The 18485-nt window shown below is 40.9% G+C and overlaps 1 protein-coding gene across 1 annotated transcript; it reads right to left on the reverse strand.

The window, feature by feature from the left end:
• Window positions 1-1124: 1124 nt before the first annotated feature.
• Window positions 1125-18137, reverse strand: PARD6B (par-6 family cell polarity regulator beta). The gene is made up of 3 exons (XM_036827050.1): window positions 17711-18137; window positions 12845-13067; window positions 1125-4153 (listed from the first exon to the last, which is right to left on the reverse strand). Exons 1-3 carry the CDS (start codon window positions 17774-17776, stop codon window positions 3324-3326), a joined length of 1119 nt encoding a protein of 372 aa, XP_036682945.1. The 5' UTR covers window positions 17777-18137; the 3' UTR covers window positions 1125-3323.
• Window positions 18138-18485: the final 348 nt, after the last annotated feature.

Consider the following 18485-nt stretch of genomic DNA (forward strand, 5'->3'; position numbering starts at 1 on the left):
AAACCTTTCATCAGTCTAAAAGATGGGAAAATCAGAGCCAACAACCAGTTGCTGCTAACCATTAATTCAAGCACCTTAAGGCAAATGACCAGAACAGGGCTAGCTTTTCCTTATACATTTCTATGACTTAGATGATTTTTTCCTCAAATGTAATTTTTTACCCAGACTGGAAACTTGGAAGCAGCAGGGATTTAGGATTCAAAGAGCACTGGGGTCGTACCTGGGGATGAAAAGGATCTTTTAGTTCCATACCACTGTTTCATGGACCCTGAAACCAAGTGCATCAGGTACTGAGTGCAACACAGTCCGCACCAATGGATGATGTGAAGGGTTCTATGTACACGATGTTGAATTTTTACTCAGAGGACTTTCTACCAGTTTTTAAACTGGCGGAAGGAATCGGTTATTATCCTGCATGCTGGATGGCAGAGGAGTTAGTGCAGAGATCGACTTAGCCAATGACCGGGTGACTCATTTGGGATTAGACTTGGCTCAGGAAGAGGGTCTGTTTTATCTCAGGCCTTTTACAGTGTTCAGTATAAAGTGAATTCAATCCATATAGGCAATACCTGTACCTGGGGGTAGTAATAAAAAGTATAACTAAGTGAATTTGAATTCAGAAGAGAAACTGTCACTTTACAAACAACTTTTGTCTTATTTCAAATAATCTTAAACAATGTAAGTGATAATTCTAGATGGATATCATGCCTAACCTCTTACATTATCAGAATTTAACTACATTTTAAATGCCCTAACCCTAACCCCAACTCTAACCCGGGCCCTCGGCAGTGCAAGCGTGGAGTCCTAACCACTGGACCGCCAGGAATTCCTGGTGTTGATCTTTTAAAAATTAAGGAAGCCAGGATCTTGTTATAACTTAGCAATTTTCTCCCTACCCATTTTCTGTAATGGGTGCTTGGTAAATATTTGTTGGGTGACTTTTCATATATTTGCAGACAAGAAAGTAGCCTTTATACAAGTCTATCTTTATTTGTAAAAAATAATATACAACTAAAGCTAATTTGATTTTTAAAATCAAAGCTCATTTAGTGATAATGTACATTTTATAATAAAATTGTAGTAAAATACTGACATTTGATAGTTTAAACAAAGTAGCATTCATGTAAAAATCATGTTGCATGTAAAATTTAATTAGAAAATCCATAGTTCACAAAAGTACATATATTTTGTTGATAGCTCTTGAGAACATTATCATAAATTTACTTAAGATACAGAACAAAATTCACAGTTAGCTTGACATTTAGTACTATAAAATTTTATGCTGAATCCACTGATATTTTTGTTAATAAGGTACACTTAAATAATTCGGACTACCAATGAATCGACATTTTATTGTATAACCAAGATCTATTGGTTTTACAATACGTCTAGTAATCAATTCTTTCACCAATAATTTAAATGAGAGATCCAGTTGAAAAGACCGTTGACATATACCCTTAGCGGGATAATTAAAAAGCACTAGCAGCTCTGATTTCCATTTTCATGAATACATACAAGACAAATCTGTATTTTACAGTTAAAAGTTGTACAAAAAGTCAAGCCCTGAAGTATTTCTTCCCCTAAGAGAAAAGTTCTGATGTTAAAACTTTGTTAAAAAAAAAGAGAGAGAGAGAGAGAGAGAGGTAGTATGTGAAAGTATTTTTACTTAAAATGTTGAAGCCCTGCACCGCTTATAATATAAATGAAATGCAACCTCTACTTACTAACATTTTGCCATTCAAGAGTCAAATTTATAGAACTCAACAGAATGTTAAACCTGGAATGCCATTAAAAAATAGTGGTTATATAACTGGAAGAACTTCAATGAATTCAACAAAAAGTACACTGTATTATACATAATGTTGTGCAGTTAACAGTTTAGTGATTATATGTTTAGTGGTAAAATGTGAACAAAATACATTGAAGTATTCTGAGTCAAGCGAGCTTCATTTAATCAACTTTACTTCATATACTTTTACCATATAGAGAAAATATCCTTCAAAACGGAGTCATTTGATTCTTCATTGTTTTAATAGCACACAATTGTTATAAGGTATCCATTCTAGCCCTAGCATAAAATTAATCAATAAATAACTCTGAGAGAAATATCCATAAGTCACAGGGAACTCATGTAGTTCATACTATTCTTAGTCTCTATATACAAGCTACTGTAGTGCCTGTGCACCTCCATACAATGAAACCAGGCAAGGAACAAAAGTTAGCAGCCTTACTCTTACCTTGCTAAGTGGATGCATCGGAAAGTAATAAATAGCCTCATAAAATTAATCGAGGTACACTCTACCTGTCAAAGGTGAATACGACATACTTTTCATAAAGTGTAGGCAGTGTTCCTAGAAATACCATTAAGGAAAACCCAAAATTTTCATATAAAAAGTGCACAAGGTTGTCCTGTGTGTAAAAATCTCTTAGCTTGGGTGCATTTTTTTTTTAACGAAAATAATTCACACTACTCAGATACATAAAAGAGTAAAAAGGCAGACAAACAAAATATACACACAAACAACAAAAGGAATGATTTCTAATGAGATGTGGAATGAGGACAAGAAGAGGTTATAGGAGAGTCTCCCATATCACCAGAGTCCACGGAACTGCCTTTCACAACGTAAGTGATGCCCAAATGCAATGAGTTTGTAAATATGAAAGCTACAAGATGGGCAAACACGGACTTGAACAACTGTTAGAGTTTCTTAATTCAGGAACATAGCTTCAATGCTTTATAACTTAGGAAGCAACCCCTAAAAACAGTCCATTGATTTGATTTCTTAGAAATTAGGAAAAAAAAAAAAAAAAGCATTTGAAAAAATTACTCGCTACAATTAGCAACAGAGGAACAACATTAAAAAATCAAAATACAACATGGGGAATATAGGAGCCAAGGTCCCAAAGTACCGAAAGATAGACTCAGACTTCTTCACGTTAGAATTAGAAAATACATAGTTAAAGGAAAAATTAACCAGGCTCTGCACAGCAGGTTAAATATGCAACCACTTCAAACAGAAATGATCTAGTCCTCATATGTAGTTCTGGGAATGTGCTCTAACATCCAGTTCTCTATAGACAAAATAGCAAAAGCACATCATTTCATTAGCAAAGGCCCCTTCGTTTTAGACTTAAATTCACCTCTGACCCACCGAAGTTTATATTAATTATCAAACTACTATTTTAATAACATTTTAAACTTGCAATATATTTTTTTCATGCCTATCCCAGATCACTGGTTCAGAGGTATATATGCTTTAAACTAGCCAAATTTACAAGTCTCCATGGCGTCCTCACTCAAAAAACATTCAAACGCGATGGTTTCATAGTGTTATGATTGTTCCATCTTCTTCTAAGAGTTTTTGATCTGGAGCATGCGTTTCAAATTCTGTATTTGTGCCACTTGCTAAGGGTGCTAAGCTCACTTCACTAGAAGGAATAAAACCGTTCTGTCCAGATTCAAAACTGAGTTCTATTTGTGTTAATGATTCCAGGCTCTCGGTGTTACGAACAGCCTTAGGGATCTGCTGTGGCACACCATTGTCTTCAATAACAATGTCATCTTCATCGCTGTCTTCATCCTCTGGCTCAAAGCTCGGTTCGATCTGCTGTGGATAGCCAGGAAGGCTGTTGTCAGTAGACTGGCCAGAGCTGCCGGAAGTCCGACTGTTCCTAATGACGTTATTCCTCTGGTTTGCTGGTCTCACTGTGATGATGAGGTTGCGGCTGTTTGCAATCATCATGTCAGTTACTTGATCTAGACTCTTCCCGGAAACTTCTATGCCATTAACTTCTAAAACTTCATCATTAACGGCTAATAGTCCTGTGCTTTGAGCCAGACCTCCTGGCACAAGTCTGGATATAAAGATCCCTGGGACCTTCTCTAAGCCATGGGGTGTCACCCGGACACTGGAGCCGTCCCGGATGTAGAATCCTAGGGGTTTCTCAGTGCCATATTTGTAAAGACGGACCCTACGATGTGTTTCTGGGAGAATATCCACGTCTATAATAGAAGACACAGGTCTGAAGTCCTGGGGCATACTAATGACTATGTGTGGCTTTTTTCTATGGTTGTCAGGACGCAACACATTGGTTAAAACATTCTTCTTCTTTATTAGTGTGTCTGTACCAAAGGCACTGTAGTCTGCTTCTTCTGTTTAAAAATAAAATAAAATAATTATAGAAATGCTGTATAAACGCCCATTTATCTATAGTGGAATCTGTACAGAAAGGATAACTCAAATATATTTGGTACATAAACAAACTCGTTAAATATCAGCCTGTTCCGATCAGCTGAAAATGTAGTGTAGTAGTAAGACATGCTATACTAGAAAAGCCCAATAGGTGGCCCTCTCGAGTATTCACCATAAAGTTACCAAAAGTTGAAGTTAAATTTGATAAAGCTCAATGATTTAAACAACATTAAATATGGCAGATGAAATTCTGATAAGCCTCGCACACACATTCTTAAACACCATTTAAAACAAGTTATTTACATTGTATTTTCCCTATGTTTGTTTAAACACCTCCAGCTTGCATGCTTATCATATTTGACTCAATGACACAAAATTGGACACTTCTGAAGCTCAAATACCTGTATTAGAGTCCGGGCAGACAGTGTACAGGCAGACTTCTATTTACTGCGCTTCGCAGATAATTGTGTTTTTTTACAAATTGAAGGTTTGTGGCAAGCCTGCACCAAGCAAGTCTACCGATGCCATTTTTCCAACAGCATTTGCTCACTTCGTGTCTCTGGGTCACATTTTGTTAATTCTTGCAATATTTCAAACTTTTAAATTATTATACTTGTTACGATGCGCTTTGATCAGTGATCTTTGACATCACTACTGCAAAAAGATTATGACTTGCTGAAGGTTCAGGTGATGGTTAACATTTTTTTTAGCAAAAAAGTATTTTAAAATTGAGTTATGTATTTTTTTAGACATAATGCTATTACACGCTTAATTTGTGCAAGAATTCATGTGACTTGCTTTATCGCGATATTTGCTTTATTGAACCCACAATATATCTGAGGTCTGCCTGTAATTAAACGAAATGGATAATACACATAAAATGATAATGTAATTAAATGAATACATATCAAACACAGGAATTTTGGTCTTCTGCAAATACACTCTCCCTCAGTTTTCTGGAGGAGTTCTTAACCTTTCATTTTCCCACTTTCGAAAGAGGCTGAGGTATAAGACAGAGACAACAGGGAGGGGTGAGGATTCTGGCAAAGCTGAGAGCTCCTGCCCCATTTAATGGCATGGCTTTTCTCGCTCCAGGCAGCTTTTCTTCACGGACTGTAGGAATTTGTGTGGACAGTCCAACTTGTCAGAGAGTCTTGTTTTTTTAGGTTAAAAAAAAACACAAAAACTTCCCATTTTAAAATGCCGACACCTAATTAAATAACAACAAAAACCTGTTTGAGCAAATAACGTCTGGGGGTTGAATTTATTCTTCAAGCCAGCAATTTATAATCTCTGATGTAAACTAGGGAAAACAGGGCACTAAAACTAGATCTTCTTAAATCCCACAGCTGGAGGTAGACAGTCTACAAACAACACATCTCATCAGAGGATGAGGAAACGGAATTAACAGCAGGCATAAAAGGTGAAATCAGATTTCAAAAATAACTGGAATGGGGATAAACTAAAAAGTCACAATCTCCAAGGATGAAAAAAATATTTAGTAAGAATAAAGAAGACAAAAGTGCCCCCACCATCCCAAGAACTAGTTTAAAGTCCTAGTCTCAATCACTGCTACAGACCAGTAACATCACTAGACTGTGTCTGCACAGGGCTTCCATTTGTAGTCTCTTGTCACCCGACTCTCGGCCCCCCTATCGGTAAGTATTATTACCTTTACTTTATAGACCAGGAAATTAAGGGTACAAAATAAGGTACAGATGGCCCCAGGTTTTCTTACTAAGGCCAATACCGTACATGTTCAATTCACACAGTGAATGTTAAATGTCCACTGTGTGTCAGAGCCTGGAGAACCTCAGTATTCTTTTCTCAGTGTTGCTTGAACACTCTTCAAAAGCTAGTTTCAGATAAATGTACAAGACTAGGGGTACCTGGGGACTTCCCTGGTGGCGCAGTGGTTAGGACTCTGGCGCAGGGGGCCCGGGTTTGATTCCTGGTCAGGGAACTAGATCCCACATGCATGTCACAACTAAGGAGCCCACCTGCCACAAGTAAGACCCAGCACAACCAAAAAAAAAAAAAAAGAGCCTAGTGGTACCTGATTTTGGGGCATTTCCCCCCCTGGGGATAATTTTGCTTCATTTATGGAGAAAGTACTTACACTGTGTTCTTACAAAGACAGAAATTTATTTATAATTCGGCTTGGGAAATAAATCGACTGACAAAAGAATCTTTTGGGCAAAATGTAGCCAAAAATCTATCAACAATGATCTTCTACTGAATGTGTTTATTCAAAATTGTATATTTCATTTTACAATCAATTAAGAAAGCCCACACAATTTTTATATGGGAAATTCCAGACCATACAAAAGGAGAACAAAACTAAGCTGCCTACATACCTATTCATGGGAAACCTGACCAAAAAACCCCCCAAATCTGCATAATTTGGCATCGCATCCAGACTCTGTTTGAATGCTCTCTGCTAAATTCTCAAAAGCAATATGCCCCAGTACAAAGGCACCTTTGTTCTCCCATCTAGCTAATCAGTTTCCAGCCACTGGGAAAAGAAATATTTTGGCAGAAAGCCAGGGTGCAGGGTGTCGGTTTAAAGTGTAAAGGTGAACATCTACAGGGAACAGGGCTGACGTTCCACCTGAGCATGTCTGTCAAAGTACAAAACTCAGAAAGAGATGGAACGTTGGAATCCTGGCTCATGGCAACCTTTCACTTGATAAACCCAGGCTTATGCAACAGTATGTGATATAGGCTCAGTGAAATCTCACCTATCCCGAGCCTGACAATCTCAGCTCACCGAAACAGACAAGGATCTACCCGTGGAATGCCGCCAAACAGCCAAACTGGATGTCTCACTTCCTTACACACAAAAAGCCCCTGTGCTTTACTCACAGAGGAAGGGAGCCCTGAAGGGCCTCCCTCGGAGCCTCTTACTTTTTAAACATTAATTCCAAAAAACCCTGGTTATCTCATTCCTCAGTTCAGAGTCTTAAGTCACAGTCAGGGGTAAGGGTCCACTAGTGAGTGGCAGGCACAGATACAAAAAATAAAAGCCTACAGTGAAGAAAAAGCAAACCTGAAAACAAACAAACAAAACAAAGCGTTATATAAATCCCAGCAGCATCCGTGTACAGTAACAAAACTCTAACAGTTCATGGTAGAGTCATCAAGAAAGTTCAAGATTATGACCTATTTCAAGTTCAGTAGGAAGACAGGGAAAAATGAAATAATTTTTGAAACTGTTCTAACCAAGGGGTGGACAACCTTTTTCTGTAGAGTTGTAGTACAGTAAATATTTTAGGTATTGCATGCAGGTCATACGGTCTCTTGCAAAAGCAGCCACAGGCAATACAGAAGGGAGTGATCATGGCTGTGTTCCATGAAAACTTTATTTATAAAAACAGCCAGCAAGCCTGAGTTTGCCAACACTTGTTCTAATCCAAAATGGTTAAATGAAATAGATGTGGCAACTTTAAAAGGATTAAACATCACTTAAAGCAATATTCAAAGCCTGCAGATCCCTTCACTTCCTAATATAAGAAAAATCAATTGCCAGATACTTAAGAAGCACCTGCTACTATGTGGCTAGACATCGTGCTATGTGCTGCAGATCCAGTGCACAAAACAGCTAAGGTGCTTGCTTTCATGGTGTTTACAGACTAAAAGCGACGGCAATTAACAAAGAACCTGAAACCATTATATTATTACAAAGGTGCCAAGAGCTGTGAAGTTTGTCAGTGGGAACTCGGCCGGGTCTGCAGGGTAAGGCAAGGCTTCTCTGGGGAGTGCGGTTTATACTGAGACTGGAAAACAAACCAGTAGCTAATCAGGTAGAAGGGAGGGAAGAACTTCCAGGTGCAGATACAACAAATACAGAGCCCGGCAGGATGGGGTCGTGGGAGGAGACAGTGAGAAGGCAGGGTGGGAGGGGAGAGGAGAGGAGGAGCACGAGCCCAGAGCCCAGTCTACGCAGCCAGGGCCCTGCAGACAGACAGGGCCTCCGGGGAAGCCGGGAGGATTACGGGCTTCAGCCTGAGGGCAAAGGGAAGAAAACCAAGGATTTTGGCTTTTCTACAAAGCTCACTCTGGTTGCAAGCTGGAGAAGGGACCTGCGGGGGAAGACAGGAGGTTACTGCAGGTAATTTAGGATGGTACCTGGCCTGAAGCAGAGGCAGTGGAATGGGGAAATAAGTTTGAAAAATAATTAGAACACATTTTTAATAGGCCAGGTGACTGAATAAAAAGGTGTGTCAGGAAATGGGGAAATAAGTTTGAAAAATAATTAGAACACATTTTTAATAGGCTTGGTGACTGAAAAAAAGGTATGTGTCAAAGGCGACACCCAGGTTTCTGTCATAAGCAACTGGAATCACATTCTGAGCTGTTACTCCACAATTTCTTCTTTTTATTTTATTTAATTTTTTTATTTCTGGGGCCGTACCTTCTGTTAAACTATTTTTTACAATTTACTATTAAAATGTATACTCCTTAAACCATTTCTAAATTAAACCCTGACTCACTAAAATATAACCTTAAAATACATCTCCCAAATAACATCCAATGCACAGTAAAGTTCTAAGAGACAGTTTAAGTGGCTGCCCAGTTCCAGGTGTCTGGGCCACAAGGCCATGTCCTAAGGCAGATGAGGCTTAAAGCAAAGCCCTTCTGGTGTTTCCAACATACTCCTTCGAATAAACCCATGATGCAAATGCGTCTGTCTGATGGCACACAGAAACAGACTGTGACACAGCAAGAAGCTGTGGTGTAGGTATTCTGATCAGATCTGGCGAGAAGTCTGTGCAGGTCAATGGGCCTCAGACTTGGCTGATCATCACAACGGGCTTTTAAAAAATACACATTTCCCTGGCTGCATTCCAAACCTATAGGAATGACCTGAGTACTTTTTCTAAAGGGGCAACCTTTAAATATTTTCTGAGATTGTTTACCATACAATAACCACCTGAACAACAAGAGAAGAAAAACTCTCTTTTTCCCTCAACTAAGTGAGGAAATTCTAAACTCTGACAGGGGGAGGGGGCTGGCAAAAGCCCTAGGATCCTCTGCGAAAGTAACTTTTAAAATATCAGGTTTTTTGTTTTGTTTTTGCTTCCACAATAACAGCCCTGGAAATAGAGTCTGGGTTTTTTCCTCTAACAATAAATTATTGTAAAACATAAAACTTTTCAAGATATGCAACGACGCTACCCCCGAGTTCAAGCTATGAAGTGGTTTATGCCTTCAATTGTGAGCTTTCACTTCAAAGAAGCTTTATTTGGTAGAGGGTATCAGATTTTAAAAGGTCACATGGTTTTAAAATTTAAAATCGTTTTCATATCTGTCTTTTAAAAATATCTCTTGGTGCCACATCAAGTGCAACTGCTGCCCTATTGGTTCCTAAATTGGAAGCAACAGGCCAGTAAAACAGAAAATGTGTTGTAATTAAGCAAGAAAATGTAACTGTACTTAATGCCATGTTTTACATTAGTTTCCTGAATTTAATGTTCATTAAAGTTTAAGTAAAATCAGCTTTCTACTTAAGCATCTGCTGAGCTTTGTTTAAAAGAAAAAAAGTATCATCACGAACTACAGGGCACTGTGTAGCTCTGTAAGACAGACAACAAACATGTTAACTCTACCTAAATAATCAGAGGGTAATCTGGTAAAGGTGGAGGTTGGGGGGCTCCTAGCTAGGGTGATCAGAAGAGGCCCCTCTGAGAAAGTCATATGAGCTGAGAACTGAGGAGGCAGCCATGGGACCAGCTGCAGGAAAAGCGTTCCTTACAGAAGGAACAGCAAGTGCAGAAGCACAGAGACGGCAACAAGCCCGCTGAGTCCTAGGGACAGAAAGAAAGCCAGTGTGGTTGCTGCGAGGTGGGAGTGGGAGAATGGAGGAAGGAGACGCTGTGGGGCACAAATCAGGACGGATTTTATTCTGGATGCAACGGAAACCATTGGAGGGTTTTCAGCAGGAATGAATCGACTGACTGACTTTTCATGTTTTGCTTAAGTCATATTTGTATTACAGTTACTTTTTTTTTTTTTTGGCTGCACCGGGTGGCATGCGGGATCTTAGTTCCCCGACCAGGGATTGAACCTGCGCGCCCCTGCAGTGGAAGCGTGGAGTCTTAACTGCCGGACCACCAGGGATGTCCCAAAGTTACATTTTTAAAAACAAAAATTTTCTGTTGAACACACTGCCTATTTCTAAATCAAATTCTAAGGGCTATGAATTGTATTGGTTATTTACCTCTACAGCATAGAAAACTTTTGTTTACATCTAAACATATTTGAAAAGGAAATAGCAGAAGATAACCACCCTTAAAAGATGTTAGGATTAATCCTGTGATCACGTAAGTGTTACAATTCCAGGAACAAAAACATGTGGTAGTATAATCCAACACCTATAATCTTTCTAAGGAAGGGGATAATCCAACAAGTTTTGTCAGATGGCAGTAGTTTAAAAATAGTCATTCTATATTTAAATACATGTTCCAAACAGCAAATTTGTAATGAAAATTACAACTGCTAACAAGACAGGCCTTCTATTCAACAATAATGATTTAAATTATTCTGCTTAAAATGACAAGTTCCACTCCAATGTTTTGTCTTCTCCTCTTCCTTCTCCAACATTCTATACATAGCTTTCTAAGAACCATCCCTGCTCTTCATCTCAGCTAGCCCTAATGTCCACTCCCAAAAATTTCAACTGTCACTTTTCTGCAGACTTTCAGCTCTTTGATCAGCCTCTAGATTTCCACCCTGAGCTCCAGCCCATCATTTCTGATTTCCTACGGGACAAGGTTGAAACTCGCCAGCCAGATAAGCTTTTTTGGCCTATAACCAAACCAATTTTCTTTCCAAGTCACTCTCTCTTCCAGACTGTACCTGTTTTATGGCACCATCAGGCTCAAATCCAGAAAGCTATTTTCCTCTGGACTCCTCTTCAACCCTCTGCCATCCAGGGGGGAGCGCAGTGACTCTCAGATCCTCCCCTTTATCTTCCTCACCTGGTCTCCTGCTGGGGCAGCTTCTCAGCATCTCTCACCCCCCTGCTCCTTGCTCTCTCCTGTAAGACTGCTGCATACTCCAATTCATCCTGAACAGCCAAATGAGTCTTCCTGAAGTAACACTCTAATTGTACCACACCCCTGTCACATACCTAGGAAATCCATCTTAGGGGTCTTTGGGAAAATGAATTTGTGTGTTTGTAGAGTATCTCGTAAATAGTCAAGTGATACAGATATGTTACCCTACCCTTGGAGGTTTATTTTGTTGGCGGACTTTAGTTGCTCCAAACCCAGAAGCAAAGATACACAATCAGTGGAATTTCAAAGCCCTAGGAGTGGTCCAATGCTTATCAACTGATTGGAAATAAAGTTTCACCTTCAAGGGTAATTTCTACCCACTTTCTCAAAGTGCTTTCTGGGTTGGTTTACAAACACAGTAAGGCTTTGATTATCCCACCAGTACTGGGCTTGTGGCTCTCATGTTGCCTTTCCAAACCTCTTCATTTACCAAAGACAAAGGAATAAATGGCACACATCATGCCCATCTACAGGCAGACAGGCAGACACAGATAAACACACACACGGAGGAGGCCACAAAGTTAAAAGTTTTAGGGCTCAAAATACATTTCAATTTGTGCCATATAGAGTGGTTATTTTAAAATGTTCTTTTGCAAGACCAATATCAATGTTTACATTCTTCCAAAATAATGACTTGCTCTCTGATTTTCCAGATAATTCACTAGTTTTATTTCTGTGAAAAATGCCTTAAAAGGAAAGAAAATATTCACCGGAGGCATACTACATGCCAGAGCACTGCACTGAGCTCATTTAAACTTCCTAGTAATCCTATGAGATAGTATGTTCATTCTATAGATAAAGACACTGCGACCCAGGAAGAATAAACAGCTTTCCTTCAGGTACCTATTAAGTGGTGCATACAGTATTTCAAAGTTAGTTGCTACCAAAAAAGTAGAATGTTTCCCTGACTCCAAAGTCATACTCTTTCTACCACATCTTTCTGAATGGACAAAATTCCATTCAACAAAGTGAAGATTCAATAAATTCCTAATTTCCATTTTAAAAAAATCTAAGAGGTTATAAAGTAATTAAAACCACAATCTTTCGGACTTTCCTGGTGGTGCAGTGGTTAAGAATCCGCCTGCCAATGCAGGGGACACGGGTTCAATCCCTGGTCTGGGAAGATCCCGCACGCCGAGGAGCAACTAAGCCTGTGCGCCACAACTACTGAGCCTGCACTCTAGAGCCCGCAAGCCACAACTACTGAGGCCCGCGCCCCTAGAGCCCGTGCTCCACAACAAGAGAAGCCACCGCAATGAGAAGCCCGTGCACCACAATGAAGAGTAGCCCCCGCTCGCCGCAACTAGAGAAAGCCTGCATGCAACAATGAAGACCCAACGCAGCCAAAAATAAAATAAAAATAAATTTTAAAAAAACCCCGCAATCTTTCCAAAGTATACTTAGTGAAGTGTAAAGATGTCAATTAAACCAATAATATCACAGATGTCTTAACTCACTTGTTAGTTAATATGGTAAGAAGATTCACACAAAATGTCTATTCATTAAATTTCTAGTGAATTCTGTGTATCCTATCAATGAGGAAAATAAACAACTTCTAATTCTAAAACAATTTTTCTAAACATTGTTACTTACCCTTTTTTTGTATAAAAATCCTAAGCAGTGGGTTGGCCGTTGAAACAGCTTTGTGATAATTATCATCGTTATTTATAGGTAGTAAATCTCCGTGAATGTCTGCATAGCCTACTAAAACGTCAACATTGGGTATCTTATGAACATGTTGCAGTAATCCATAAAACTCTTCAAACTTTCCAGGTTTTGATCTTTCCAGTGAAAACCGACGAAATTCAGCTCCAAACTATAAATAAACATATTAATTTTAAAAAAGGTAACAGGATCCAATCTTAAAATGCATGACAGAAAAATTCACAGGCACAGTATTATTTCCCTTAACGAAGAAGACAGTTCCAGTAACACAGTCTATTGTCAGAAACCTCATTATCAGGAGATAAAACAACATAAGGAAGGCACAGGAATGTGTCTGCTCACTGCTGCATCTCTGAAGGGCATTCCCTTCAAGAGATGCGGGCTCAACTTAATCCCTGGGGTACCCAGGCCTCACTGGGGACTGTCCTGCAGAGTGACTCAGCTCAAACAAACCCTGTCTGGAGCCCAGATCCTGACAGCAGTATCTGCTCCTCACTCAGGCCACGGGGTAACAAAGATGTTCCTAAGTCTTTATTTTGACTGGTAGCAAAAAGCATCTAAGTTTCCTCCCCCATAAAAGGAATTACAATTTCACAGGAAGTGGCAAGAATTAACAGCAACATATACAAAAAGAACTTTGAGCTTCTTGGCACTAAGGTACGATACAAATGGAGGTATATCATACAAGAAACAGGTCTAGAGATAAGAAGTGTCTTCCCTATGTTAATCTTAAAAAAAAACACGCAGCTTTACCAATACATTAAATCTATGTCCTACAACTCTCCAATTAAAGCAAAAGTGTTTACATGCTTGGCACAGTGCTAGGCCCCGTAGAATGAAAGGCTCAGGCCTGCACCAGAGCTCAGCAATTAGTGGGGAAAGAGAATAGCTATCTGAAAGGCATTAAGGGATCGCACAAACAGGGAGGACGACACTTCCATCATGCCCAATATTTATCTCCACAATTCTCGTTCTCAGGTCTGCTTCCCTACTCTAGATTCACACCTCTGCCTTCCAAATACCAAATTATTTAAGTGGTTCTTATTCAACACGAAGGACTGACTTCATCTAGTCCATAATAAACAGGATCCATGACTTAACCATGCGACTAGCATGGCATTTCCTCAAATGTGGAAACGTAAGAAAGATTCATCAGCCTTCCGCAAAAAGTGCCCCAGTCACACAAGTTTGGGAAATGTTACATAACTATAATTACACTCTTAGGAATCACTGTGGAGACCAGATATTAAAGGCTCAATTAAGTCCTGTGGTTGATTTAAAAAAAAAAAAAAAAAAGTTTTTAAACAAATGTTTGCCGAATGTGTTTGACCACTGAACTCGTTTTTCCTCTAAATATCTATTATTGGCAAGAAACACTAATGTACCACTAAGACGGCCTTAAGCATCTTGCAGAGAAAGTCTCTGTCAGAATAATTTGAGCAGGTTACAAATGTGTCAATTCACTTCCCTAAGGATCCCCTGGTCTCTCTGAACTCACTGCTTTTGCTATCTCGAAGAAGTTCATCTGCCTTGCTTATACCCACACTACTCACTAGTTTTAAATTAAAAAATTACTAAAACCACTTCTTACCTCTAACAAATTAAAAGTTTCCAAAACACATTCCTGAAACATAAACACTAACATCTGTCAAGAAAATAAGGTGACTCATAACTAAAGCGCTCAAAAAGTGTAGTCACACCTTCACGTTTCAAAGTAAATAATAACTGAGGAACACCCTTCATATCAGAGTTAGTCTTATGATGTTATAAAAAGTCATAGTTTCTTCTCCATTTTCTTTATTCTGGTATCACAACATCCTAGTGCTTTCTGCTTCATCTCAGGGTTTTATTACTTCCCCTGGTGAATGGGAGTAACATCTAATAATTGAATATTTTAGGGCTGCAATGTTTTTGCTAAAGCTTGTGGATAAAAATTCTTTGCTCAACATTTTTTTCTCTTGCTTAAATGTTATGATAAAAACAATGGAAAATTGTATGGCTTCACAAGTAGATGTGCCCTTTTGCAATGTTAGCAGGAAAAAAAAAAAAAAGAGAAATTGTTATGCTTCTTGCAGCAAAACAATAGGATTAAGAGAACTTTTTACTACATGAAGAAAAATACTAAAATAGAGATAACATTAAGACCCAATCAACAACTATTATAACCTTTTTTATATATGTTCAGCCTGGTCTAGTTTGCCTTGGTCACCCAGAATGTGTATGGACACCTGTCTCCCAGCATCTTTTGGTACACTGTAGAAATGAAAACTTAATTTTAATATTGTTTGCCCATGAATAATAACTAGGAAATGTACAGCTCAAAGACTATTCCAAATGTTTAATAACCTAAGGTTATTAAAGGACATGACCTTGATTATTAAGAGCTTTTCCAACTATGGAGAAACAGGAAGATAAATCAGTTACCAAAGAAAAGTCACATGGTAACTGGTATCACAACTTAACTATAGTTATATTTGCATTATTCATTACTTTATTTGTACCATTTTCCCCTTCCATGAGCAAAGATATGACGTTGACACTGTTTTCTATGCAGAAGAAAAAGAAATCCTGAAATGTGGATCTGTACATCACCAAGTTGTGGTTACAACCTCTTAGCGACCAGCTTTGTAAAAAGCTGTGATATCACCAAAGCAGTGAAAAAGGAAGTATTGTTTCACACATCTGTCCAAATATTTTTTAAATGGTAGAGATGCGAAGTGTTTTATCTAATCCATTAAAAATAAATATATATTTAAAACATAAGGTGTCACTGACACACTAGAAACAGCACCTCTACTGTACCTATTTATCAGCAGCTAGAACACTAGTGGGACCACACTTTATGAGATGCAGGTTCTCAGAATGCCTTGATTCTATTTAAGAGACACGGTTCACCAGAAGTCCAGTATGGCAGGTCAAATATATAATGGGTAGTATGGGAAAGATTCACAAACCAGTTGACAGAAGAGAAGGGCAGAAAGCCTGAAATTCCAGTCCCCAAGGGCTCGAGGTTTCCTAGTCTGAGAGATAGATTACCATTTGACTGTATTTATCAGAACACCTAGAATCCCTACTCATTTTTTCCTATGATAAAAAAATTAAATACTTGCTACCAAGATTAGGACCACAAACTGAATTTTAAGACTATGCAACATCATAAATGTCTTTCTTTTCTTAACCTCAACTCCCACAAACCCAAACTAGATTTATAACAGAAATGCCATGAGAAGGTTCAACCACTGGGAACGGAACCACTACCACCACTATACTGCTAGAGGAAAAGCTCTATATATTTCGAGTTATCTTAACCCTTAGTTCAAGCGTGTCACTTCAATTTGCTATGGCAGTTCCACGGAGGACACAGGAGACAGCATATTCGTGAAACTGCTATAACTACATTTCTATTCTTATTAAGCAGAAGGGTTTCTTAACTAGTGCCTATCCTGATACACAAGTCGAAAACAACATTTTAAAATAATGTGAAAAATGAATGCAGATACTCTTGATGTGATCATCTCAGTTACAGCAACTTACAGAACTTTGCTTATCAACTCCAGATAATAAAAACCATTCTACCCACAGGCTTCCGGGAGCCTTCCCTACTCTACTTCACTGAAAATCACTCCTGGATTTTGTATTCTCCCCCCTACCCCACCCCATAGTCTTACATTCAATGATGTTTCATTATTTTTAAAGTTGATATGCTTTTACTTTTCTCCTATTCTTTCATGTGTTTTGATCTTCCCAACTCTTATTTTCAATGTTCTCAGGGCCCAGCCCGTGTCCTCTCTTTTCTATTCTATAAAGCCTAAAACTTATTTTGTAAAAGGGTTTTAAGGTTTTGTCATAAAAAGCACAGCTTGTCGAAGTCATAAGCTTTCTGAGCCCCCGTCTTCTCAGAGAATCAGACTAGATTATCTAAGTCCCCTTTGGCTCTTCGATTCATGAAATGCTTGCTGAAAATGTTCCCGTGGCCGGCGATCATCTTCAAATTCCATCTCAAAACCCCCGTTGGAAAGCATTCCCTCACTAATCCCTATACACCGTCCCGCTCAGGGAGCCCTGCAATTTAGGAATTCAGTGGATACCGACGTAATTATCAGCAGATTGGCATACCGTTGGTCAAGAGGGAAAACACTTGATGTGAAAAGGTAGCAGGATGGAATGAAGAGAGCACCCAGACTCAAACTGTGAAGTGCTACTCAAACGGAAGGCGATAGTGTTAAAATATAGATTAAATGCATACCAAAGTTAGTGCTAGAAAAATCTCTAAGCAGGAAGCAAAGCTAACTTTACAAGGGCTCTTGAGCTCCCTGGGCTCTCTCCTTCACCACTTGATGCACCCTTGAGCCACAGAAAGGGGTAACATTTTGTGACCACGGGTGTTCCAAATACTCTTTACTCAGAGGCCAGGAGGTAGAATTCCTCCAAACCTTTCGTACCACGCTGCGCTCAAACGCCTCCCATCCTCCTCGGCTATACCTCGGCCCTTACCCTCATCCTTGAACAGGAATGATTTTTAAAGAGGTAGATTAAGCGCTCAGCTGGTCTCCTCCCTACCTGGGGCAGGAGCAGACACAACCCCCCACGCTCGTCCTCTTCACAGCAAGCGTATTATCCACCATCTCCTGCCTCCAAATCCCACCACCGCGCCCACCACGGTCCCAGACAGCGGGCAGCTCCTCAGGCCGTCCCCGGCCAGCCGCTGGCCTCCCCCAGGAGCACCCCCCCTCAAGGCCCTGGCCGCCGGTCCCCATCTAGCCGGCCGCTCCGCCCAGCCCGGGCCCCGCGCACCTTGCTCTTCACCTCCATGGTGCCCAGGCAGCCGCTGCCCGCTCCGTGCCGGTGGCTGCGGTTCATCCTGAGGCCTGGCCCGCAACGGCCTCCTCCAGCCGGGCCGCCCCTTGGAGCGCGGGGAGCGAGTGTGCGGCCGGCGGGCTCGGGACTCGGCTGCGGCCCAGGCGCCTCCTCACAGGCACCTGCAGAGGGTCGACCGCGGCTCGGGTCTCCGCGCAGAGCTCCGCTTGGCTGGCTCCTCACGCGGTGGGACCGAGGGTGAGACTGGCGGCGCGGTGGGCGGGAACGCGGCTCCCTCCCTCCGGGCCTCGGCGACGGCCGCGACGGCGAAGGAGGAGGAGGGGGCGGAGCACAGAGGACAGGCGCCGCAGCCTAGCTCTCAGCCGCTTCCCCCGCGAGCCCGCGCGCGCGCACCCCAGCCGGGCGGGAGCCGCGGCACGTGCGCGCGCTCACCTGCAGCCTCCGTAGACGCCTCGGCGGCTCGCGCTCCGCCCACACCCAATGGGAAGCGCGCACCTGCGCCCCCAGCGCCAACCAATCGATACACGCCTCGCGCAGCGCGTGGGCGGGCCGCCTCCGCGAAAGTCCCGCCCGCCGCCGTACGATTGGTCCCGCGCTGCGAGGGAGGGGCGGGATCACCTGAAGCCGTGGACCTCCTCTCCCGACCTAGCAGGAGAGCTGGAAAGCGCATGCGCAGGCCCTGGAGTTTCCGCCCCGGGGAGGCCGGCCGGAAGCGCGAGCGCACCTGGAGACGAGGGCGGCTGGGCCTTTT

This window comes from Balaenoptera musculus, chromosome 15, assembly GCF_009873245.2.
Source record: "Balaenoptera musculus isolate JJ_BM4_2016_0621 chromosome 15, mBalMus1.pri.v3, whole genome shotgun sequence".
In the NCBI taxonomy this organism is placed as follows: Eukaryota; Metazoa; Chordata; class Mammalia; order Artiodactyla; family Balaenopteridae; genus Balaenoptera; species Balaenoptera musculus.